The sequence below is a fragment of the Mandrillus leucophaeus genome, unplaced genomic scaffold (assembly GCF_000951045.1).
Source record: "Mandrillus leucophaeus isolate KB7577 unplaced genomic scaffold, Mleu.le_1.0 Scaffold298, whole genome shotgun sequence".
In the NCBI taxonomy this organism is placed as follows: domain Eukaryota; kingdom Metazoa; phylum Chordata; class Mammalia; order Primates; family Cercopithecidae; genus Mandrillus; species Mandrillus leucophaeus.
In genome coordinates this window covers 3,122,430-3,148,740 of record NW_012103120.1, presented here as the reverse complement: position 1 = coordinate 3,148,740, position 26,311 = coordinate 3,122,430, and the positions used below count along the sequence as shown (strand labels likewise).

General features: G+C 36.7%; 1 protein-coding gene across 2 annotated transcripts in view; it reads right to left on the bottom strand.

The window, feature by feature from the left end:
* The window catches only part of COG5 (component of oligomeric golgi complex 5), a 362,534-nt gene that overhangs the window by 66,788 nt on the left and 269,435 nt on the right, over window positions 1-26,311 (bottom strand). For both annotated transcript variants that reach the window (XM_011986381.1, XM_011986382.1), the window contains exons 13-14: window positions 12,660-12,821; window positions 10,390-10,489 (exon numbers count right to left, since the gene is read on the bottom strand). In XM_011986381.1, the coding sequence (XP_011841771.1) occupies window positions 10,390-10,489; window positions 12,660-12,821 (262 nt within the window). The remainder of the gene's footprint in view (window positions 1-10,389; window positions 10,490-12,659; window positions 12,822-26,311) is intronic.

Genomic DNA, 26,311 nt, shown 5'->3' with positions numbered 1-26,311 from the left:
CTGTTTCTCTTTCAATGTTCCGTTTTTCTATATCTGTGATAATACTTTATACTTCATTATCTTAACTGGAACTTTTTTTTTTTTTTTGGTAGAGATGAGATCTCACTCAATTGCCCAGGATGGTCTCAAACTCCTGATCTCAAGTAATTCTCCCTCCTCAGCCTCCCAAAGTGCTGGGATTTACAGGCGTGAGACACCACACCTGGCCTTTACTATAACTTTATGAGTCTTCTTATCTAGTAGAGCAAATCACTCTGCATTGTTCCTCTTCTTAAAAAAGTGTCTTGATTGCCAAGTGTGGTAACTCATGCCTGAAATCTCAACTACTGGGGAGGCTGAGGCAGAGGATCCCTTAAGCTACAGTGAGCAAGGATCATGACATTGCATCTAGCCTGGGCAACAGAGCAAGACTCCATCTCTTAAAACAAGTGTCTTGGTTATTCTTGACATTTCTGTATTTCTGTAAAAATTTAACAATCAACTGATCAACTTTTTTTAAAGCTAGAATTTTTATTGGAATTACATCAAATCTATAGATCAATTTCAGAAGAATCAACCTCCATATAATACTGAGTCATCTAATACATGAATAGCACATATACCATCATTTAAAAAATTCTTCAATTTCTCTCAATACAACTTACAGTTTTCAGTGTAAAGTCTTGCCCATATTTTGTCAAATTATTCCTAGAATTTGAAAATATCAAATTCTGGAATTTGATATTTTCTGCTGCCATTGTAAATAGCCTTTTATAAAGTGAATTCTATTTTCTGTTTGTAGCTGGTAGATAGAAATAGGTGGTTTTCAGTGATACCTTGTATACAATGATTTTACTAAAATCATAATTCTAGAATATGCTTTTGGCTTTAATCATGTTCTCTATTTTTTTTTTTAACTTGCTTGTTTTCTGCTCTCATCTTTATTATTTCCTTCTTATGTGTTATGGTTTAATTTGCTCTTTTTTTCCTCTCTCTCTTTTTAGTTTGTTAACGTAGAAGATTAGATCCTTGATTGAGATCTTTTTTCCTCCCCAGTAAAAGTATTTAATGATTTGAACTTTGCTGAGTTAGCTGCATCCTACAAATGCTAATACATTTGTTCTATTTGCATTTTTATTTAGCTTGAAATATTTTTTAAAAATATCCCTCTTTGGCCTATAGATCATTTAAATGTTCGCTGTTTAACTTTCAAATACCTGGGGGATTTTCCAGATAACTTTCAGTTACTTGAGGAGGAAGAATCACAGGCCTCTTTAAAATCTGTTAGAGCATTTTCCCAGGAAAATTCTGTGAAAGGAAAATAAATCGTGGGGCCCCCAAAATCACTAAGCTAAAGGGAAGAGTCAAGCTGGGAACTGCTTATGACAAACCTGCCTCCCATTCTATTCAGAGTCACCCCTCTGCTCACTGAGATAAATGTATATCTGATTGCCTCCTTTGGAGAGGCTATTCAGAAACTCAAAAGAATGCAACCATTTATTTCTTATCTACCTACGACCTGGAAGCTCCCTCCCTACTTTGAATTGTCCCGCCTTTCCGGACAGAACCAATGTTCATCTTACATATGTTGATTGATGTCTCATGACTCCCTAAAATGTACAAAATCAAACTGTGTTCTGACCACCCTGGGCACATGTCGTCAGGACCTCCGGAGGCTGTGTCTCTGCAAGTCCTCAACCTTGGCAAAATAAACTTTCTAAATTAACTGAGACCTGTCTCAGATATATGGGGTTCACAATTTCAAAAATATTTTGAAAAATACTTCTGTTTTCATAAAACTTGCAAATGGAACTAAGTTTTGTAAGTTTTATAATTTCCTAGGATCCACAAATCCCCTAAACCCATTGCCATTGCTAGATTATCAATTCCTGCCCTACGATACTGAATATGCTAAAAAGATTTTCTAAGAGATAGAGAAAGAGACAGAGGATTTTTCTTAATTCCCATTACAGGGAGAATCTTTCCATGTCACCATTTTTGCTTTTAGATATGTCTCAGAAAATACTCTAAACTGGCACAACCTAATACTAGTGAGTTGAATAAAAGCTGCTCAAAAGTGTGCTACATGTCTGATATAGCAAAGGATAATCAAAGACAATCCATAGCTTCTAAGATTCAAACAAGCTTGCTTATATTCAAATGAAGAGTTTTAGTTTGCATCCTAATTTTTAAAAGGAAGTCTTCCTCATTCTGGGTTTGTGCCTAATACATGTGTTGGGGGAGGGGTAGTTATAGTTGCCCCATTAATCATGCCTCCCTCCATATAATTACTGCAGGTCTCCAATTCAGAACTGTATCTAATGCTGGTAGCTGGTGTCACACTGGGATACTGCAGATGTAGTTCCTAAGCATGTTTTGGCCTTAGTTCCATTTGCAAGGCAATCTTGCTGTTTGTCGCACTAGGTTGATGCCTATAGCGGCCCTGGGCAGTAAACGCAGGTTTTCTTTAAATCTTATTATGAGTACAGCTATATCTTTAATGTGATATGCATTTGTATGTGGGTGTATGCTAGGAAGGAGGGTGCTCTAAGTAAACCACAGCCTAACTTTGACTAAATGTTGACAATTTTATCTCCCAGAAATATACTTTCAAATAGCGTAATTTTTAAGCATACACGAAGGCATTAAATTATAGTTCATACCTTGGAAAAGGGTAGGATTAAAAGCTCTACTTGATCACTAATATGCTTCAACAGATATAAAAGCTCTATAGTGTTAGGACTTCCAATCCCAGTAAAAAATTGACTATGTAATTGACCAATTCTCTCAATGAGAACATCTGGAAAAACTAAATAACATATTTCAAAAATCTTCTTGATGGTATTGAAGTGATAACATGGCAGTTAAAAATTATGGTGCAAGATTCAATTACTCAATTTCTTTTCAAACTTCTAATACTAATATTTTCTAGGGTGGGTATGGAGGATTCCATTTACTCAGATACTAAAAAACTTCATATTCTGGAATGAAGAAAAAAAATTTTAAATGAGAAAGATAAAAAAAAAAAGAAAAGGAAAAATGTTTGAATATTATGCCTGTGGCAATGAAAAGAGGTTTAGGACAATAAAGATTAGAAAATGTGATAAGAGGTCAACATATATAATTTAAAAGTCATATAGAAAAAAGGCTTATGATTTTTATAGTAATATTAACATTAACTGAAATCATTAAGTAAATTACCATAGCAATGAATTTCTCTCTTCTTTGGCAGTGAAGGTGGTATCAAATGACATAAAAATTTAGCAAAAACACACCATTAGGATTCAAGTAGGGAGCATACATCTTTGGGAATAAAAATAAAAGCTCAGCCAGGTGTGGTGGAGTTGCCTGTGGTCCCAGCTACTTGAGAGGCTGAGGCAGAAGGATCGCTTGAGCCGAGGAGTTTGGGGCTTTAGAGAACACTGGTTGCACCTGCAAATACTCCCTGCATAACAGTCGGGCAATGTAGTGATACCCTGTCTCTAAATATTAAAAATTAAAATTAAAAAGGTTCATGAGCTCTCTTTTTTCATTGTTACATGCTCTCAATTTGGCTTTGTGATAGATGGCATAATTCGTCCCAATTCTTCACCAACTTTTTATGTACATTCTTTGCTACTTAATTTTGTACTGTGGAGGGGCTGTTTTGGTGAGTGAGACTTATGGGAATATTTTCTCTCCTGCGCCCTGTCTTCATCATGAGATCAGGCCCAGGATAGCCTGCTGCAGGATTAGAGATACATATAACAGAGCAGAGTTTTAATATGGTTAAGGCCAGCCTAGAACAGCAGCCAGCCAGTCTTGTGAGTAAACCCAGCCAACCTCAGTAAAGCCACCTAGCTAGTCCCCATATGACCCGAGAAGCATGAGCAAAAATACTTACTGCGTGTCACCCATGTCAACAGCGGTTGTCAGTTACACAGCATTCTTATGACAACAGATAACTAACACAGACTTTGACTTGCTTTAACTAACAATTTCAAATTTTTTACTTTCTCTTGAAAATATTATTTGTCATTGCTCTCTGTCTTCAATATGATCTACTGACTCTTAGTCCTGACAGTTCGTCTAGTATTGATTTGCCACAGCCCCCAGAAAATGAAGCTCTTACAGGTCTGAGAAGCAAGTCAGAAAGCTATCTTTTTTTCTTCTGCTTTTGTAGACACAGGGTCTCACTATGTTGCCCCAGCTAGTCTTGGACTACTGGGCTCAAGCAATCCTTCTGTCTCGAACTCTCAAAGTGCTAGGATTATAGGTATAGCCAGTGTATCAGGCCAGAAAGCTATCTTGAAGAAAGGATGAAGTAATCCCAAAACAGTCCAACGTAAGAAGAGAGGTAACAGAGTGGAAGGCTATCTAAAGGATCAAGAGGGCCAGGCGTGGTGGCTCACTTTGGGAGGCTGAGGTGGGAGGTTGCTTGAGGCCAAGAGTTCAAGACCAAGCTGGTCAACACAGTGAGATCCCCTTCTCTTAAAAAAAAAAAAAAAAAAGGATCAAGAGGCTAGCCAGGTAACCTAAAGGGATTGGTGTGTTGTGTTTGTATTACAGTGAAAGTGCATTTGGTCAAAAAGACAAAACTGATTTGTTTCACCTGTTTGCACATAATATAAAAACTCTTCCAAGTGATTTCATATTTCCTTTTTTTTTTTTTTTTTGTATTAACAACATAAGCTATTACCATATAATAATATACGGGGTGACAGCCCATGTAGATGACATTAAAATCTCCATTAAATAATACTTGTATTTATTTATTTATTTTGAGATGCAGTCTCAGTCTGTTGCCCAGGCTTGACTGCAGTGGTGCAAGCTAAGCTCACTGCAACCTCCGCCTCCTGGTTTCATGTGATTCTCCTGGCGTGCACCCACACCTGGCTAATTTTTGTATTTTTAGTAGAGATGAGGTTTCACCATTTTGGTCAGGCTGGTCTTGAACTTCTGACCTCAGGTGATCCGCCCACCTCAGTGTCCCAAAGTGCTGGGATTATAGGCATGAGCCACCAGACCTGGCCAATACTTTTAAAACTAAAAACAAACAAACAAGCAAAAAAAAAAAATTGAACTCATATTTGAGCTCATGTCTCTATATCATTTAAACATCACACATGTATGCTTTTTTCCATCATAGGAATGTCAAGTCTCCAACTTATGAAATTATTTGAAGAATAAAGTGCATATTTACAAAGTCTTAAAATAAAACCTTAGTGTCTAGAACTAATGACCTCATACACAGCTACTGATCTGCATTGAAGTTGAGACCTCCCCTTAAATGTCATTCCTATTATTGTTTCAAATGGTCTGCAACCTAATTAAATGCCAATCTCCTTTCTCACAGTTCATAACATTTGCCATTTACACTAAAATTCTAGATGCCATTCCCTGGAAGCATCAAATAATGGTTAGTGTCGGAAAATACCCTTCAGTTTTTAAAAGGAATACTTATTAATATATTTGCCTCCAAAATTGATATCAAAAAACTTTACAAGCCTATATAAATTTTAAAGGTGCCAATAAAATATATACTAATATTTTAGTTTCCTTTTAACACACAGAGGATAAGGAAAATACTAATTAAAACTTGCCATTGTGGCTAGGTACATTGGCTCACACCTGTAACCCCAGTACTTCAGAAGGCCAAGGCTATGGATCATTTGAACCCAGGAGTTCGAGACCAGCCTGAGCAATGTGGCGAGACCCCCATCTCTACAAAAATTAAGAAAATTAGCTAGGCATGCTGGCGTGCCCAGAGGCTGAAGCAGGAGGATACTTTGAGCCTGAGAGGTGGAGGTTGCAATGAGCCATGATCATGCCACTGTACTTCAGCCTGGGCGACAGAGTAAGACCATCTCAAAAACAAACAAAAACCCCCAAACTTTCCACTGTAAGGTCTAGAGACCTTTTCTTCTAAAGGTCACATTTCAGACTATACAAACAAATCCCCAATATATCACCATTAAATAATTTGTTCAGTTCAGTCATAAAATATTATAATATTACACCTATAGGGTATGTGGATTTGAAACACAAAATTCTATTTAGTTAATTACAAACTCACAATTGCTGTCAAGACAAATAAGAATTTTTAAATGAAAATCTAAAAAACTTTGATCTCACTTTTACAAAAGAGCATCTAGAAAGCTGATATTCACATGACCCATACTAAGTTAAACACATATTGGAGGAACTAAAGCCTATTGCTTAGAACTCAGATGTGAAGCCTCAATGCTAAATCCCTACTATTTCAAAATTCAACTATGAAATCATCTAACTATACATTAAGAGCACGGAAGTAAAATAAACTATTCTACACATAAATAAAATATATTATGCATATATTAACATCTTGATATACTGTAAAATGAATGAACAATTCACAAAACAATATGTATAACACAATGTAACTTTTCTTAAATAAAAAAGATATTATGTTTATATATAAGCTACAGATCAGAAATAAGAAAACATTAAAGGTTGGTGCAGAGGTGAACATGGGAGAGAATACAGTCATGGGTTCTTAGTTTCTGTTTCTGGTTGGGCCAGTAAAGTCCCTTACTCATACTTTTCCGCTTAGCACTAGAGACAGAAACTAAAAATCATGGCTTCAGGCTGCTAAAAGCCTAACAAAACACAAGAGAACAACAACAGTAAAAAATAAGGCGAGTTGAACAAGCTTGTTTTACAGTCTGGTCTGGATTTGAATGCTAGTGCCAACACCTGCTTCCAGGCATTCTAATTTTAGTAGTCGATATTACTCATGCTATTAACTGTTCTCAGCTTCAATTTCTACATTTTGTAGTGGTGGACAGTAATACTTCCATCTAATGGGACTGTTGTGAAATAAATGAAATAATATATATAAATGGCTTGGCACAATTCCCTGATTCACTATAAAGGTTAATGACGGTAGTTATTTTTGTGGCCCAACCTCACTTTTAAAATAAATTCTCTGGTACCACTTTGGATTCAGAAGGACCGAAGGATTTCTCCTTACAGAGATATAGGTTTGTATAACACATACCTTTGGTGATTAGTAAGAGAAAAGCCTTAGGGAAAAAAATAGGTAATCATAAAAACAATTTCAGATGTATTAAGTATATAATGCACTCTACATATAATTTAATGTTGTAATCTACTATATCCCAGAATATTAAAAATCAGCTTGAAAAAACCTTTTATAAGTCTTTCTCCTGATATGAATTAAAGCTATAATTAAGTATACTAAAATGTTTCAGTAGCCAAGAAACTTCTATAACTAATCTTTAGGGAAATAAATTTCAGATTCTGAAAAGCTGCTCAATGTACATTTCAGGCTATATTTTCAAGTCACTCTTTCTGAAAGCATGCTTAAAATTCTAGCTTTCCTTTATCTCACTGCTTGAACATTCCATTAATTATCTGATCTCCCTCCCTCCCTTATTCCCTCCCTTCCTCCCTCTCTTCCTTCTTTTCTTTTCTTTTGTTTTCTTTCCTTTTTTTTAAAATTATACTTTAAGTTCTGAGATACATGTGCAGAACATGCAGGTTTGTTACACATGTATACACGTACCATGGTGGTTTGCTGCACCCATCAACCTGTCATCTACATTAGGTATTTCTCCTAATGCTATCCCTCCTCTAGCCTCCCACTCACTGACAGGCCCTGGTGTGTGATGTTCCCCTCTCTGTGTCCATGTGTTCTCATTGGTCAACTCCCACTTATGGGTGAGAATATGCAGTGTTTGGTTTTCTGTTCCTGTGTTAGTTTGCTGAGAATGACGGTTTCCAGCTTCATCCATGTCCCTGCAAAGGACATGAACTCATCCATTTTAATGGCTGCAGAAATAACGTCACACATCTACAACCATCTGATCTTACACAAACCTGACAAAAATAAGCAATGGGGAAAGGATTCCCTATTTAATAAATGTGAAACTAGACCCCTTCCTTACCCCAATACAAAAATTAACTCAAGATGGATTAAAGACTTAAACATAAGACCTAAAGCCATAAAAACTCTAGAAAACCTAGGCAATACCATTCAGGACATAGACATGGGCAAAGACTTCATGACTAAAACACCAAAAGCAATGGCAACAAACGCGAAAATTGACAAATCGGATCTAATTAAACTAAAGAGCTTCTGCACAGCAAAAGAAACTATTATCAGAGTGAACAGGTAACAGAATGGGACAAAATTTTTGCAATCTATCCATCTGACAAAGGGCTAATATCCAGAATCTACAAAGAACTCAAATTTACAAAACAAACAAACAAAAGTCGGCGAAGGATCTGAAGAGACACTTCTCAAAAGAAGACATATATGCAGCCAACGAACATATGAAAAAAAGCTCATCATCACTGGTCATTAGAGAAATGCAAATCAAAACCACAATCTCATGTCAGTCAGAATGGCGATCATTAGAAAGTCAGGAAACAACAGATTCTGTCACTTCTTAATCTTGTAGATTGGAAGCTTAAATTTTTCATCTTTGAAAAGAATCTCCCACTCATTGATTTAGTTTTTGTACCAAATCTCAAGTCAACATTTCCATTTATAGGCAGAGTAGTTATCCAATTCAAAAATCTGTTTCAAGTCTTTCTTCCACTAAAGACTATTTGGCTATTTTCCTCTAAATGTTTTCAGTCAAATTATTCTAAAAGAATAGGAATATTTGTAAAGATTAAAGAACAGGTATAATTTTAAAACATAGAGGAGTGGAAGAGTGTTATTAAATGCCAAGAAATGAACAATCACAGCAAGTTGTTACTTAAGACATTAGTCAATAATGTATTTTAAAAAATAGGGCATATGCTTTTTATAATCTTATTTAATGCTTAAGTTTCCCTTATACACTAAAATGAAAGTTGAAAAATAAAAGTATCTTTAATAAAAAAAGAAATAATCCAATTAAAAACCAAAAAATGTCAATGATTTTCTGTTAGCCTTCAACACTGCAGGTACGTTAGGTAGGCTTAAGTAATTTACAGCCACCAACAATTTGATCAACAGTATCAACTCAGTCAAACATTTGTAGATATATTTTTATTTCATCTAAGCCATTACTATGTTAACTGAGTACATATTACCATTACCACTGTACCTCCATACTCTCAATGCAAGGTACTTTCTATATATATGCTGGATCTTTCTTATGGTGTTAACTTCAGGTCTTGGCATTGTCAGTAATTACACTAAACTCCAGTAGATATAATACTGAATTTTATTTATAGCAATAACCATGCTTTTGAAGCAATGAACATTATAATAAAGCATCTTTAAAACACAGATTGACAGAAAAATTACTAAATTCATAGTGATTTCCTACAAAGAGCTTCCATGTCTCTGTATGGTTAGTTTTCAATAAAGTTCTTAAAAAGATGCTTGTAAGATGATTTTGTCAAGACTACAAGATCAACTGAATGGAAAATAGTTGTGCCATATTTGCAAACAAAATCTGGCCATCCATGGGAACTAAAAGTAGGAAGCCTCGTAACATGACTGTTACCTCCAAGGATCATTTTATGTAAGTCCTTCAGTATGTCACCAACTTACCCTAAAAATTATCACAGAACAAACTGAAACAACTTGGATATAGATAAAAGTAGATTATTTTGTTTATTATGATATTTCAATTGGGAACAGTTAGAGAGGATAAACTGAAAATGCAGTTGGCTAACACTCTAAAGATAGTGGAGACAATCAGATTTTGATACACTGTCTAAAATTAGTATATCAATAACAATAAAAAAATTGAAGTCTTATTTTGTTTGAATTTCAATTAGCATACATACATACTGGTGAAATATGTATGCTTAACTTTAAAACATTAATGTATAGAATTAAGATTATAATTCAGTTATGTACTTATTATTTTAAATGCATGCCTATAGCTATTTCAAATAGAATAATTTTAGGGTTAAATTCCCAGGCTCTGAGGTTGGAATCTTTAAAAAGTAAATAAACATTTTTCTACTAAAATTTTACGTACTTTACTTCCTACAACAGTTTTCTAACAGTTCAAGTCAATTTCACACCAGGTGACCATGCATGAATGATATATGGAATTAGTGGTCACACAAAAGGGAAAATTTGATTGATTATATATAATTATAATTTATGTAAATTATTTAAAATACTTAAATATTTAAAAATACATAATTAGCCCATTAATTGGCACATGCGTTAAAAAAAGAAACCTTATAAAACTTGCCTGTCTTCTGAAAGTGTACAGACAATGTGTAGGAGGGCCATTTTTTTGTTAACAGAAATTTTTTTTCTAGTTTAAATTCATCGGGAAGTTACAAACTTTCACTACAGTAAAAATGGAAGTAAATGAATAGTCAATTCAATATTTATGATTAGTCAAGTATTATATAGTTAGTAATTTTAAACAAAATCATTAAAGTTTACAGATAAAGGATATCACTTACAAGCTGCTCTGACTTGACACTGTATAACTGGATGGTCTTTGCCACATTTTTTGACACAGCTAATGTGAGGTTTGTATCAACAGCAGCAACATTTAGTTCACTGGAGAAAATAAAAACAGTTTTTAAATATTAGCACCATCGTTCATCAACAAAGTAAAGAGCAAGATAAAAACTCAAACCCAATAAGCAATATGGTTATTCTTTTTATAGACTTCACTGCTTCCAAGAACTGGTTGCATTGTTTCATTTTACCACCTAAATTCAGCATTAGGAAAATGTGCCTGGAGACAGCTTCCTTAATGACCAGTTTCTCATTAATAAAAGCATGTCATATGTGGGTTCAGTCTGTCATTAAAGGAGTAAATCGTGTACAGATTTTTAAAGTCGCACTCTTGGTAAGACTGACAAAGTGCAATTACAGGCATTGCATATCACAGACATCTGCAAGGAAATGACAGCTCTTGAATGGAAATGATGACCTGGAACGGACACAGGCTAAAAATATAAATTACACATGATATATACTCAGTTTCTGTAGAAATTATGCCAATTCATGCTAGTTTGAATAGAGTAGCTTTTTAAATAATATAAAAGCATAGCAGGTCTATAATTACAAATTTTTAAAATTCGGATTCTTAAAGTATTTTTTTGTCATGCTTCTTTTCAACTTTAACATTGGATTAATTGGGGCATTTGATCTGACTGCCAAAAAAAAAAAAAAAAGGTATTTTATAAAGACCATGGAAAGAATACTAGAAATTAAAAATCATATAGAAACCCATATACAGATGGAAAGCAAGAAAAGTAATTATTGTCCCTGAAGTAGTAGAGTAAATTTTACCAGATTCTCTTTCTAAAGAAGTTGAAAGAGTTTGAAGCAATACTAGTGCATACTATGTATAACAAAAATGCACTTTCATATAGTATTGAGACATAATTTTGTTAATGTTCACTTTTAAATTTTATTAAACACTACCATAAGCATGATTCTTCCAGCTGTAGATTATATTTGATTATAGCATTGTCCAGTTGCATAGAGGAATGGGAGAGATTCCTCTTTAATATTTACATAAACAGGTCAAAGAGATCAAGTTACTAGGACGTAGTCAGAACTTTGGAAAGTCAAGGCAATTGTGGAGAGATTTAAGACCAAGATGCTGGGCAATCTAGATAATTTGTAGGTACATCTGCAGCAAAAGATATGCCTATGTATATTATTATACATGTGGCTTTTTTTTTTATTTTTTGAGACTCACTCTTGTCAGCCAGACTGGAGTGCAGTGGCATGATCTCGGCTCACTGCGGCCTTCGCCTCTCGGATTCAAGCGATTCTGATGCCTCAGTCTCCTGAGTAGCTGGGGTTACAGGCATGTGCCACCAGGCCCAGCTAATTTTTGAATTTTTACTAGAGATGGGGTTTCACCAGGATAGTCTCGAACTCCTGATCTCAGGTGATCCACCCACCTCCACCTCCCAAAGTGCTGGGATTACAGGCGTGAGCCATCATGCCTGGCCACCTGTGGCTTTTTAGTCTTACTCTTCCATACCTCAGAATCACCATCTTCAAATCTTTAAAAGAATTTAGACCTCGGTCTCATACTATTTTTTATTCCTTAAAATATCCATCTCAAATGTACAGATCTATTATTATGACAACTTGTTAGTCATGACAGAAACAGATAACTTCAACTGCAAATTAGTCTGGACAACTTTTAAATAAGTGTCTAAAGCCAACAGTATATAATTACATTGTCTGCAGGCATTCAGGTGGTACCTCTGCTACGATACCCTCCCTTTTTAGAGTCCTAACAGCTGTCACATTCACTTAAAAAGCTTAAAATAGCAAACGCAAGCTAATCAAACTTATATTCTTATTTCTGCCATGAAGCACTTTCTGGAGTTTAGGATAAAAAAAATTAACCTGTATGTTTTAGTTTCTGAATTTATAAAATCATTTATTGTATTTGATTTCTTGTATGATGTAAGAAATTTACTATGGTATAAACAGCTAGGTTTACTTTGCATCCTTGGCAAGATACAGAATAATTATAATAGACTATTTTTAGACTATATTTAAGGTATTTAAATTATTTTATTAATTGGAATCTCAAGTACTTACTATGCGTGCACTCATTTACTGTAAAATTCTTAATTGTGGGCCTAATTACTTGAATAATTTGAAAATAAATTAAAAATGTACTGCTATCATATATCACTAACAAATATGGCAGTCATCTTATATGGCATGCCGCTATATAAAAAATACGTACCTTGCTATAGTTTTAATAATACCATCAAGTTCATCAGAGGAAGGAGGATTACGACCACCAGGGGGAAAAACCAAGTTGATAGGATCGAAGAGTCGAGATAAGGATTTTGATAGATAAGCAGCCTCATAGGGTTGTAGTGAGTCTTTCAAAGCCTTTTCTGGACTGTGGAAACAAAATTTTTTAAAAACTAACTTAAAACTGCACAGAACTAAATGCTATTGTATCAGGCTGTAAATATCTTTTTAAAAAACCTCCCATAAAAACGTTAACTCTATATTAAGAAAAAGAAAATAATTTGTTTTACAATGTACATATTTACAAATATATTTCACAATTAAACATTCAGGACTATAGTAATTTTTTTGTTTGTTTGTTTGTTTGTTTGTTTTGAGACGGAGTCTCACTCTTGCCCCGGCTGAAGTGCAGTGGTGCAATCTAGGCTCACTGCAATCTCCACCTCCTGGGTTCAAGCGATTCTCCTGCCTCAGCCTCCCAAGTAGCTGGGATTACAGCTGTCCGCCACCATGCCCGGCTAATGGATGTATTTTTAGTAGAGACGGGGTTTTGCCATGTTTGTCAGGATGGTCTCAAACTCCTGACTCCAGTGATCCACCTGCTTCAGCCTCCCAAAGTGCTGGGATTACAGATGTGAGCAACTGTGTCTGGCCTATATTAACATTTTAATTTCTACATAAGTCCCCACTATCAATGCACAATAATATGCACCAAACCTACTGTATTATCTGTTTCCTTAAACTAAAGGAGTAACAGTAAAATCCTATTAATGCTAATGGGGGATATGCCTTTACTTGCAAATCCTACTTACGGAGTTATCAAAGCATAGGGAAGAGAGACCAGCCTGCAGAGACCTGCTCCATTAGCTTGGCCCTTTCCATCCACAGCTGCCTCCCTAATAAACCTCACTGTCTGAGAGGGAAGTGTACAGACTTAGGTTTTACGTTTTCCATTTTTGTGTTCCACTTTTGAGTTATTTTGTGAGACAAAATAAAAAGTATTTGTGAAAGTCCTAAAATCATGTAAATATTCCCAAGTAGAGTTCTTTGTTTTATAATATTCTTCACAATATCAAACTTAACCTGAGAAATATTTCTTTCCTGCTTGCACTTCCTGTATCTTTTATCTTCCTGTATCCTGAAATCATGCTGATTTTCATTTAGTAGTCAAACTATTTGATCTTACACTTTTCTTTCAACAATTACTATCAAATGTCTATAACCACTATTTTCATGTTTCCTTACTCCCATAATTAATTCAGTGTCTTCTCACATCATCCCTGTTTACAATCCTTCTACCAGCTTTTGCACTGGCTTTTTTCTTTTATAAAGAACAAATTTTCCTTCATCTAAAAAGTTAACCTTTAAAACATCTGACCTGCTTCTTCATGTATGTGAAACTTGGCTTTCTCTTTTTCTCACCCTTCTGGTGAACTGATAAGACCTAGAGATCAGAATGCTCTTGGCTCCAACATCATAATTCCATAGTTATCTCTTAATATTTTCTCATTCAATAAGTATTTCACTCAACACATATTTACTGAGAATACTATGCACCAGGCACTTTGTAAAGTGCTGGGAAGATAGAGATTAAGAGCGCTTTAGAGTTGTGAAGAAATTGGCAGGTAAAATGCTAATTATAATAATTTCTTTAATAGATGAAGATACCAAGACCACGATGGGAGCATGAAATAACTTAGTATCTAAATCTGTCTGAAGCAATCCTCTGTTGAAGTCTGAGCCATCTATTTAAATGTCACTATTTGTACTCATGTCATCTACTGACCTCAGAAGCCTCTTACCACTTCTGCAGAAATTTTGGCACTGAATTATAAGAACACTTTCCCATTCTCCAAATCTACCATTAAAGATCTTTGGTGACTACAATGTCAAACATCTTTTCTAAAACATGTCCTATATTAAAAGTCTACATTTATAATAACCTTTATTTTGGCTTTACTAGGGGGCTTCCAAATTTGAGTCATCACTTTGAACTGCTCCACTTCTAAGATCTTCAAGCTTAAAGGAAACTTTCTACATGCCCCACCTTCTATCTCTACTTTCCCTTCCACAAATATTAAGTCACTACAGTATTTGCCAAGTATTTCCTAGGTGCAGAACTATAGTAGAGAACTTGGTTTAAAAAAAAATTCCCAGCCGCACCTGGTGGCATGGTGGCACGTGCCTGTAATCCCAGCTACTCAAGAGACGGAGACAGGAGAATTGCTTGAACCCAGGAGGAAAGGGTGCAGTGAGCCAAGACCATGCCACTGCACTCCAGCCTAGGCGACACAGCAAGACTCTGTCAAAAAAAAAAAAAAAAAAAAAAAAAATCCCTGTCCTCTTAAAGCTTACATAGTAACAGGAGAGATATACACAAAAATAAAAATTTAAAATAAGTTAAATATGGAATATGATAAGTGCTAAGAGAAAAATAAAGCAAGAAAGATAGAGAATAATGTTTAAGTCTTTTTTCCTTTTTCATCCAATTTTAGATATGATGAGGCAAAGGAAGGCTTACCAAGGGGCCCTGAAGGAAAAGAGGTAGCAAATTGTGTACACTTTCAGGGAAATCGCTTTCTATGAGGAAAGAACAGCAAGTACAAAGGCCCTGAGGAGAGACCATACCTGAGTGTGTTGCCCAGAGGAGCAGATCAAGTAACAGGAGGGTAGTACAAGATAACATCAGAGAAAACAGATGGACTGAGTCATGTTGAGCTTTGTGTATCTATAAGGGTGGTATATTTCACTCTAAAGAACTTGTTATTTGACCTTATTGTAATTTATGCTACGTGACCCCTTCCTGCTTCCAGCCTCCATCAGTCCACCAGGTCTATATCATCCTTTTTCCATAGCCATCATTTCAAGGTGCTCTCATTAGCACCCTGATTTTTCCAATTCACCTTCCTTTCAAAGTTCTAAGAAAATATTACTGAGATGTTCTCTGTATCTGCTGCTAAGCTGGCCAAGTACTGCAGAGAAAAAAAAGATTTCTACTGGACATTTATACAAACCTCTTTAATATCGAGAAACCTGAAGGTCAAAGTAATAACCTAAAATTCTACTTTTGCAACTCTTCAATCTTTATAGGTGACTTTTTTCTTGGTTTTACCCTAAGAGCAAAACCACTGGCCATGACCTTTCTCAACTTGGCACTTCTCTCATTTTTTCCCCTCTTACAACTTCATCTATTCTCTGTGACTTTCTTATTATTTCAATGAAAGAGGTAGCTTCATTCCTTTTTTTAAAATAAAAAATTCCCAGAATAATTTAATCTGTCTCTTCTTATCCCATTATCTTTTTACCCAGATCTGATGGCTATACATTACATGTATCATGGCATCACTCTGTACTCCATATGTATAAATATTATGTGTCATTTAAAGAAAAAAGATACATCAGCATAAAAAATTATATAAAGATGTATTCTAAGTAAAAAGGTTTTAATGGGAAATAACATACAAGAAGCAGGATTGCTATCTTGAACCTACACACTGAACAGGGTGGCCTCTGGTATGTTTGGAAAACAAAAGAAAGGCTGGGGTTTACTGGGGAAAGAGGAAGTTATACAAGTTGTTTTCAAAAAAAAGTTTATTGGCACTGGCAGCATCTTATATAAGAGCTGGTGAGTTCTGACTGGTGAGTGTCAGTAAATTGCAAGGTAGGACTTGTAATTTTAGTGTTATGGTTAGGCCCTTGCAGTTTGGATTGGGCTTGTGAGACAGTGTATCAGGCAAATGTTCTTGTGTAAGTGGCTAGCTGTCCCTGTGTGACTTGTGTAGTAAGCTGCAGTTCAGAAAAATTTCTTGTGATAGTTCTTGTTATCAGGCAAATCATGTGTGACAGCTCTCCCTTCATGACCCTCCCCCAGCTCTATTTTGTCAGGATTTGACACAAGTGACTCCATGTTGAATCTGACAACTTTCATATATATAATTTACATAGCATACCACCACTTGAATTCAATCACTGAAAGTATACAGTTTGATGAATTTCGTATATTCAGAGATCTGTGCAATCATCACCATAGTCAATTTTAGAACATTTTATCACCTCAAAAAGAATTCTTGTATCTTTAACAATAACACTCCACCTTCCTCACTCCATCCCCAGCCCCAATCAATCACTAACCTACTTTATGTTTCTATAGATTTTGCTATTCTGGATTTGCATATGAATGGGATAACATACTGTGTGTGTCTGTGTATGTGTGTGTTTTACTGTCTTCTTTCACTTAGTATAATGTTTTCAAGGTTCATCCACATTGCAGGATGTACAGTACTTCATTTCTTTTTATGGGTAATATTGTATATGTTTTAATTATAATATTTCATTGTATGAATATAGCACATGTTGTTTACCCATTTGTCTGTTGACAGACATTTGGTTGTTTCCATCTTTTAGCTATCAGGAATAATGCTGCAATAAACATTTGCATACAAATGTCTATGTGAACATATGTTTTTATTTCCCTTGGGTATACATCTGGAGTGAAATTGCTGAGTCATATGGTAACTATATTAATAGTCTGAAGAGGCCGCACATGGTGGCTCATGCCTGTAATCCCAACACTATGGGAGGTTGAGACGGGAGGATCCCTTGAGCCCAGGAGTTCAAGACCAGCCTGTGCAACAAAGTGAAACCATGGCGCTACAAAAAAATAAAATAATTAGCCAGGCATGGTGGTGCATGCCTGTAATCCCAGCTAGTGGTGCTTACCTATAATCCCAGCTACTCAAAGGGTAAGACAGAGGACTGCTTGAGCCTGAGAGTTAGAGGCTGCAGTGAGCTGTGATTGCACCACTGCACTCTAGCCTGGGCTATAGAGTAAGACCCAGTTTCAAGAAAAAAAAAAACAAGTTTGAAGAACTGCCAAACCCTTTTCCAAGGCCCTGCACCACTTTAGATTTCCATCAGCAACATGAGGACAGTAATTTCTCAACATCCTTGCCAACACTTGCTACTATTTGTCTTTTTGTTTACAGACATCCGAGGGGGTGTGATGTAGTAGCTCACTGTGGCTCTGATTTGTATTTTCCTGGCCATCTTTTTCATGTGTTTATTGGTCATCTATGTTTTTTGGAGATATGTCTGCTCAGATCCCTTGTCCACTTTTTAATGGGGTAATTTGTCTTTTTATTGTTGATTTGAAAGAGTTCTTTATATATTCTGAAACAAGTCAATTGCCAGATATATGAGTCAGAAATATTTTCACTCATTCCTGATGATAATCCTTTGAAGCAGCAAAGTTTTTAATTTTCAGAAAGTCCAATATATCATTTTGTCTTTTGTTGATCGTGATTTTGGTGTCATGTCTAAGAATTATTTACCAAATCCTAATGCATATAGATTTACCCGTATGTTTTCTAACATATATATATATGTAAATTTTTGTATAGATTGATTGGTTGAGATGGGGTCTCCCTATATCCAGGCTGGGTTCAAACTCCTGGGCTCAATTGATTTTCTCACCTCGGCTTCCCAAAATGCTGGGAATTATAGGCATGAGCCACGGTGCCCAGCCTTGTTTTATATTTTTAATCTAATATTTAGATCTTTGATCTATCTTGAGTTAATTTTTGTATACGGTGTGAAGGGCACCACTTCATTCTTTTGTATGTCACTATCAGCTGTCCCAGCACCATTTGTGTAAAAGATAATTCTTTCTCAATTGAAAGAATGGTCTTTACACTTTTTGAAGACAGCTCACCATAGATTTATGGGTTTCTTTCTGTACTCTCAATTTTATGTTTATCCTTGTGCCAGGCAGTACTATAGCATTGGGATTAAAATTTCTTGTGAGCCCTCCTACATTCTTCTTCTTCTTCAATATTGTTTTAACTATTCTGGGTCCCTTCAAATTCCATATGAATTTTAGAATCACTTGTTACTTTCTACAAAGAAGTCAGCTGAGATTCTGATAGTGATAGTTACGGTACTGAATTGATATATATCAGTTTGGGGCACATTACCATCTCAACAAGGTCAAGTCTTGCAATTCATGAATATGAGGTGTTTTTCTACTTATTTAGATATTTCTTTGAACAATATTTTACAGTTTTCTGAGTATAAATTTGCACTCCTTTTGTTAAAGTTATTCCTAAATATTTTATCTTCGTGGTGTTGTTATACATATTACATCCATTAATGTTAATAAACCCAACAATGAATTGTTATAATTATTACTTTACTATCTGCCACCATTTCCTAGCAAATTTCAGCTTTGTTCCTACCTACCTCCTGTGAGAGGTTATTTGCAAATGTATTAGGCACATATTATATTTCTAAATGTTATAGTCTCAACAATGCTTTTATGAAAGGAAAATTAAATCTTGGGACCCCAAACTTGCTATGCCAAAGATAAAAGTTAAGCTTGGAAATTGAGTTATGCAAAAAAACTTCCTTTCCTTTGTTCCCAAACAGCTGTAAGATGGAAGGCCACATCTCTCTCCAGGTGGCCTCCTTCACCCTGATCCTGTAAATTAACAGCTTATCTTCACATATAGGGACAATGACAATATTAGAGATAATTCTACTGCCCACTATGAGACAAATGCAGATTTGCTGAACATGAGCCAAATGCATAACTGACTGTTCCTGTACCCTCTCCTTTCACATGTAACATGTGGATTCAGTGAGTGCTAATCAAAGCCTCATAAGAACGTGACCACTTATCTCACTGCCTACCCTCCCCACTTTTTTCTTTTCCCCTTCTCTTCCTGCCCACTCTTTCCCCTTTAAATCTTGAAGTCCTCAAAACTCTCTTTGGAAAAAATCTAGGTCACAGATCCTTCAGTGATTAGAGTCTCCTTTTCCCAGGCACATCCTCAACCTGTGCAAAATAAACCTCTAAATTAATAGAGAGCTGTCTCAGACACTTTTTGTTTTATACATTCTATACATATTATTTCATATAATTGCTTTTTAGGTCAGTTAAGAGAAGAAAATGTGTGTTTATATTTTCTTTTATAATTTCATAGTTACCTTTACTCTGTGGGGATTCAAATTATCTGGGGTCACTTGCTTCAACTTGAAGAACTTTCTTTAGTATTTCTTGTAAGATGGAATGCTAGCAACACATTCTCTTTTTTAAATCAAGGAAAGTATTTTGCCTTCATTTTTGAAAGGACAGCTTTACTGGACATGGGATTCTTGGCTCATTTTTTTTCCTTTGAGCAATCTGAGCCCGCTACCTTTTGGCATCCTTTGTTTCTGAGAAGTCAGCTGTTAATGTTATTGGGACTCCCTTATAAGTGAAGTGTAGTTGTATTTGGGAAGGGGGTGTGGGGAGTGGGTAAAGACAGGGTCTCACTATGTTGCCCAGGCTAGTCTTGAACTCCTGGCCTCAAGTGATCCTCCTGCCTTGGCCTCCTAAAGCACTATGATTACAGGCATGAACCACTGCACCCAGCTGATGTACAGTTTTTCCCTTGCTGCCTTCAGGGTTTTGTCCTTGACTTCTGACATTTTTACTATGATGTATCTGTTTGTGGATCTTTTTGCATTAATATTACTTGAGCTTCCTGGATGGACAGGCTATTGTATTTCAATTAATTGGGAAGGTTTCATTCATTATTTCTTCAAGTTTTTTTTCTCCATTACCTCTCTCCTCTCCTTGTGGTATTCCTATAACATAGACATTGGTATTCTTAACGGTATTCCACATTTCCTTGAGGCTCTGTTTATTTTCTTCATTCTTTTCTCTCTGTGTTTTGACCTGTGTAATCTCTATCAACCTAGCTTCAAGTTGCTGAATTCTTATTTCTGCCAGTTCAAAGCTATTCACAGAAGTAAAGGAAGGCATGAGTCACCACAACCAGCCAAAACTGGGCATTTTAGATACACTGTTGTAACCCTGGGTACTGGTCCCCCCAGCTCTAGGGCTTGTTATTGTTGTTTGCTTTTTATCTGTTTAGTTATTGGCTGGAATATTTTAATGAAGTCTCTCTCTCCCCCACAGTCTTAAATCTCTGATGTTCCTCAGCTAGACACAGCTTTGGGTATGCTAATAGTCACCTTGAGATGGCAGTACTAACGGCAGGATTATCTTTGTCATTTTTTTCTGACCACACCTAAACTCCACTAACTGACTGCTCTACATTTGCAACAATGCCTTGAGGCATAAACTCCTCTACAAATGCATCTACAAAGGAGCTAACCGTAGCTCCTTTGATAGAACAGTTTCTGAGGTCATGTTTGATATTTGTTCTGATTCCAGGAGGGGTCCTCCCAGCTGTTTTACTCTCCAGATCTCTCCTCAGAGCTAGTTTACCTTCAGCTATCTTCACTAGATCTACAAGTCTCCTCCCATTGCCTTTCACCACACTTCCAGGGTTTTTTTGAGAATACCCTTAGGTTTAAACTTCTACAGGCTCTGTTGCAAATGAAGTCATTTACTTTGGGAAGAGATTAGGGGCTGTTTTTCTCTTTCTTTCTTCCTTTCTTTTCCTTTCCTTTTTCCTTTCCTCCTCTCCTCTCCTTTCTTTGCTTTTCTTTTTCTATTTCTTTCTTTTAGAAAGGGTGTTGCTCTGTCACCTAAACTGGAGTATAGTGGTATGATCACCACTCACTGCTGCCTTGACTTCCCAGGCCCAAGTGATCATCCCACCTCAGCCTCCCAAGTAGCTGGGACTACAGGTGTAGACTACCAAGCCCAGCTAACTTTTAAATTTTTTGTGGACGGAGTCTGTTTTGCCCAGGCTGGTCTCAAATTCCTGGGCTCAAGCCATCTGCCTACCTTGGTCTCCTAAAGTGCTGGGCGACCACCACGCCTGACCCAGGACCTGTCTTATTGCCTGCCTCTACCCAAGTAAAAATCTTTATGCCAGGGCTCTGGACCTGAGGGTGGAGGAAATGACAAGCTTCTATCTGACTGACACCTTGTAGAAGGTCAGGTCTCACTAATGTAGGCCTCCATAACAACTTCTTGCACTGACTGAATGGTTAAGTTAAATATTCAAAGCTGAGAGAGTCAGTGTCTTTATACAAAGGCTGGGATATAACAAAAGTCCCCCAAGAGTTTTGCTTACATCTTTCCTGGGCCTTAAAGCATGACAAGATAACGAAGGATTTCTTAACAGGACCCATTAAGGATTAAAAAAGTTTTATTGGGGATCTGAAGAAACTCTCCAGGCCTCCACAAAGAAGTTTATAGGTGGTCTAAAGAACTCCCCAAACCTCCATGATTTCGTAGGAGACAAGATAAGAGTAATCACCCCAGCACCTGGGACCCATTTAGATTAAGTAATTTACTGAGGCTCCAGAGGAAGGTCTTCAAGACTCAGAACTTAGTTATAGATTAAAAGAAGTTAATCATTTATGTCTTTAGATGAATGCACTTACATGTAGACATATAGCTTAGAAGGTATATAAGCTCTGAAAAACTTTGTAATTTTGAGTTGGTGTGGCGATATTTTCCGGGCCTTATCGCTGCAACTGGTTATAGAAATAAAAAACTCTCCTCCTCTCCAGCTAATCTGCATCTTGTTATTGGGCAGCAAGAAATAGCAGTCCAACCCTCAGTTTGGTCTGGGAATAACCTCATTCCAGGAAGTGAGCACTTGGTGGCAGGCAACTGCACGAGGTCCTTTCAGTTTATATTTCCTGGCAAAGAATCACTATTTCAAAAGCCCAGGCAAAGGTAATTAGGGCCCCAGTACTTTGAGTCTGCCATGCTCAAGGACCCATTCATTACGTGGGAATTGGGCACAATATGGCAGCTCCCTACTCCTGACCTCACTTACCTGAAAGTCAGCCTCAGCAACTTTCTGCTGAGGGCATTATGAATAATGTTGAGGCCCTGCTCTTCCCAGGAAGAGAGCCTTCCAGCTTGGAGCTAGAAGAGAGGGAGCCCTATGTTCTTGGCTACTGCAATCTAGAGAACAATCTCCATTTCACTAAGCTGAGGTGGGTAAGACAGGCACAATCTTGGCTCAAATACCAGAGGCTCCAGTTTTTCTGACCAAATTTTCATAGACTTTCGTGAATAGATGCTGCTTCCTCTTGCTGTTTGCTCTTAGGACCATTTCCGGACTCCAACTTAAATGAACTCATTCTTTGGGGCTCCACACTGCTTTAAGTTGTCCTCCTATCTCACCATTTTTTTCTGTCTTTGTCTCCTTTGTAAGCTGCCACTCCACTGACTAATCTATACACGCTGGTACCTTTCTTGGACCAAGGCTCTCTCTTCTCTCTCTGTATACATCTTCCCTATGTAATCTCTTCCAATTCCATGATTTTAAAAAATGTACATGATGATAGCAGGGTGAGGTGTCTCAGGCCTGTAATCCCACACTTTGGGAGGCTGAGGTGGATGGATCATCTGAGGTCAGGAGTTCAAGACTAGCCTGGCCAAAATGGCAAAACTCTGTCTCTACTAAAAATACAAAAATTAGCCGGGCATGGTGGTATGCGCCCTTAATCCCAGCTGCTCGGGAGGCTGAGGCAGGATAATAACTTGAACCCAGGAGGCAGAGGTTCCAGCCTGGGTGACAGAGCAAAATAAAAAAAAGAGAAAGAAAGAAAAGTGTATGATGATGACTTCCAAGTATGTATTTCTAGCCCTGACTCATATTTAATTACCTTTTCAACAACTCTATTTGCATTTTCAATTCACTAGTTTCAAAAGAATTAAATACAATGTATTAATTAAATACAATGCTTTGAAAAAATTCTTCCTATCTTAACCACTCAGTCTTCCACCAACTAGTCGTATCCTTGATTCCCCTGTCCTCTCAAATCAATGGCTTGCCCTCTATATATCCTGCTTCAAAAATACATCTTGAATCAATCTGACCAAATTGCCACCTTATCTGCTCATCCTAGTTCAAGTTATTATCATCTCTTATCTGGATAAACAAAATAGCTTCCATCTTCCACTTCCCTAACTCTGTGCTGGCCCCCCTTAGTTGTCTACATAGCAGTCAGAGTGCTAATTTTAACATGTTTGTCAGTTCACATCATTCCTCTAAATCAATGGTTTCTCACTTTATTAGGATAAACTCCAAGCCCTTTACCATTGCCTATAAAGCTCTACATGATCTCACATTTCCTTTCCTCTCTGATCCAATCTTAAACACTTCCCTTTTTTGTTCACTATGTTCCAGCTGCACTGGCTTCTTTCTGTTCTTCTGTTCTTCAAACCTCCTCATCTTAATTTTCTTTTCTTTTTTTTGAAACGGAGTCTTGCTCTGTCGTCCAGGCTAGAGCGCAGTGGTGCGATTTCGACTCACTGCAACCTTCACCTCCTGGGTTCATGCAGTTCTCCTGCCTCAGCTTTCTGAGTAGTTGGGATTATAGGCATGTGCCACCATGCTCGGCTAATTTGTGTGTATGTGTGTGTGTGTGTGTATATTTTTTGTAGAGACAGGATTTCACCATGTTGGCCAGGCTAGTCTTGAACTCCTCAGCCTCCCAAAGTGCTTAGATTATAGGCGTGAGCCACCGCGCCCAGCCTTAATTTTCCTAAGGCCTCTAAATTTGTTCTTCTGACCGCAAAAACCTTACTCTAAATTTCCCCTGGTTGATTCTTTGACACTATTTAGATCTAAGGTCAAATGTTACCACCTCATAGAAGCTTTCTCTGACATCCTATATAGTAAGCAACTCTATAGCATTATTTTATTTTCTTCACAGCAATTATCACTACTGAAAATTTGACACGAGTAATGAATCATGAAAAATGATACCCTGGCTATTCATGTTTTGATTCTGTGCTGATTCCTCTAGGGCCTGGTTCCATTTGTTCTCTTTTCTTTCTTACATCTCCCATCTCTTTTTCTCTCCATTGGCTACTTCCATCTATGAAAACTCAACTCTTCCTTGTTTGTGTCCTTGAACCCTCATGATTTTTTGACATCTTGGAATATGGCTCCTATATCTTGTTTTCCTCACCAATCACTTTACTGAATTCATCTCCAAAAAGTGACAATAATATCCTATTAGTGAAAACACAGTGGCTTTTTTCGCTCTAATTTGTTTTCCCTCCATTGAATTTACCGTTTTATTTTATTTTTTGAGTCTTGCATTGTCACCCAGGTTGGAGTGCAGTGGCACAATCTTGGCTCACTGCAACATCCGCCTCCCAGGTTCAAGCCATTCTCTTGCCTCAGCCTCCCAAGTAGCTGGGATTACAGGCGTGCACCATCACGCCTGGCTAATTTTTTGTATTTTTAGTAGAGGCAGTGTTTCACTATTTTGGCCAGACTGGTCTCCAACTCCTGACCTCAGGTGATCCGACTACGTTGGCCTTCCAAAGTGCCCTTCCTTGTGCCCTTCCTCCCTTCCTCCCTCCCTCTCTTCCTTCCTTCCTTCCCTTCTTCCTTCCTTCCTTCCTTCCCTCCCTCCCTCCCTCCTCTCTTTCCTTTTTTCTCTTTTCCTTTCTTTTCTTTTCTTTCACACAAGTAACATGTACTCCTTTTACATAAAAGGAGAAAATACAAAATTAGGATTCCACCTCCTGGAAATAAACTACTGTTACTGTTTGCTTTGTGTATTTCTAGACCTTTTTTAGTGCATGCACATAGATTTAAAAATAAAACTAAGGCAGAAATAGAATGCTCTATTTGCTATTTTATATATACTTTTTAAAAAATGTGATATATAATTAAATCTTTGTAGGTCAACAGACATAGGTTCTGTTCTCTTTTGCCCTCTCTATTAGGCTTTATGAATCTGCATATTATAAAAGAGTTATTGAGAAGATAATCTGGTCTCATTTTATGATTCTAACCAAAATGGCCATTTATTTTGCCAGTCAAAACTACTCCTTTTTTTTTTTAAAGGGAGACAAGGTCTCACTATGTTGCCCAGGATGGCCTCTAACTCCTAGGCTCAAGAGATCCTCCCAGGTAGCTAGGATTACAAGCATGTGTCACACTGCCCAGCACTAGTCAGAACTTCTACATACTGTATTCTGCTAGTCAGAGCTTCTAACTATACGGGACACAAATTCAACTAGATTTAGGAATAAAATTAAAAGAGAAACAAACAACTGTTTAAACAGCACCCATGAGTCTACCCAACATTTTTCTTACATGGTAGGTGATAAGAAACTGCTACTGCTTTAGCCAGCGTTGACACAATAAATATGATTCTAGTGTTTAAAGAAAGGTGTGAAAGCCAATCACTTGATCTGATGCTCAAATTGAAAGTTTAAAATACTCTTTCAATTTTGGAGGAAAAGCTGGGCAGGCAAAACTTGCTGAGATTGTATATTGGTTTCCAATATGGCTCCTAAATATGGCTATAGTACTATATTCATGGGTGACCTAAGAGATTTTCAGGGGTAATTTTGACTATACAGTTGGACCTCCGTTTTTGCAAATTCTATATCCAAGGATTAAACCAACCATGGATTGAAAACCTAGTTAGGTCTACAATAGTTGTGGCTATAATGAAACATTTATTCACATTTTTTCTTATAATTCTCTAAGCAATATAGTGTAATAACTCTATGCATAGCATTTACATTGTATTAGGTATTATAGGTAACCTAGAGATGATGTGCATAGGTTACATGCAAATATTATGTCATTTTTACATAAGAAACTTGAACTTCCCAATGGGTCCTGGAACCAATCCCCTACAAATACCTAAGTGATAACTACACTCTGCTTTTTTTTTTTTTTTTTTTTTTTT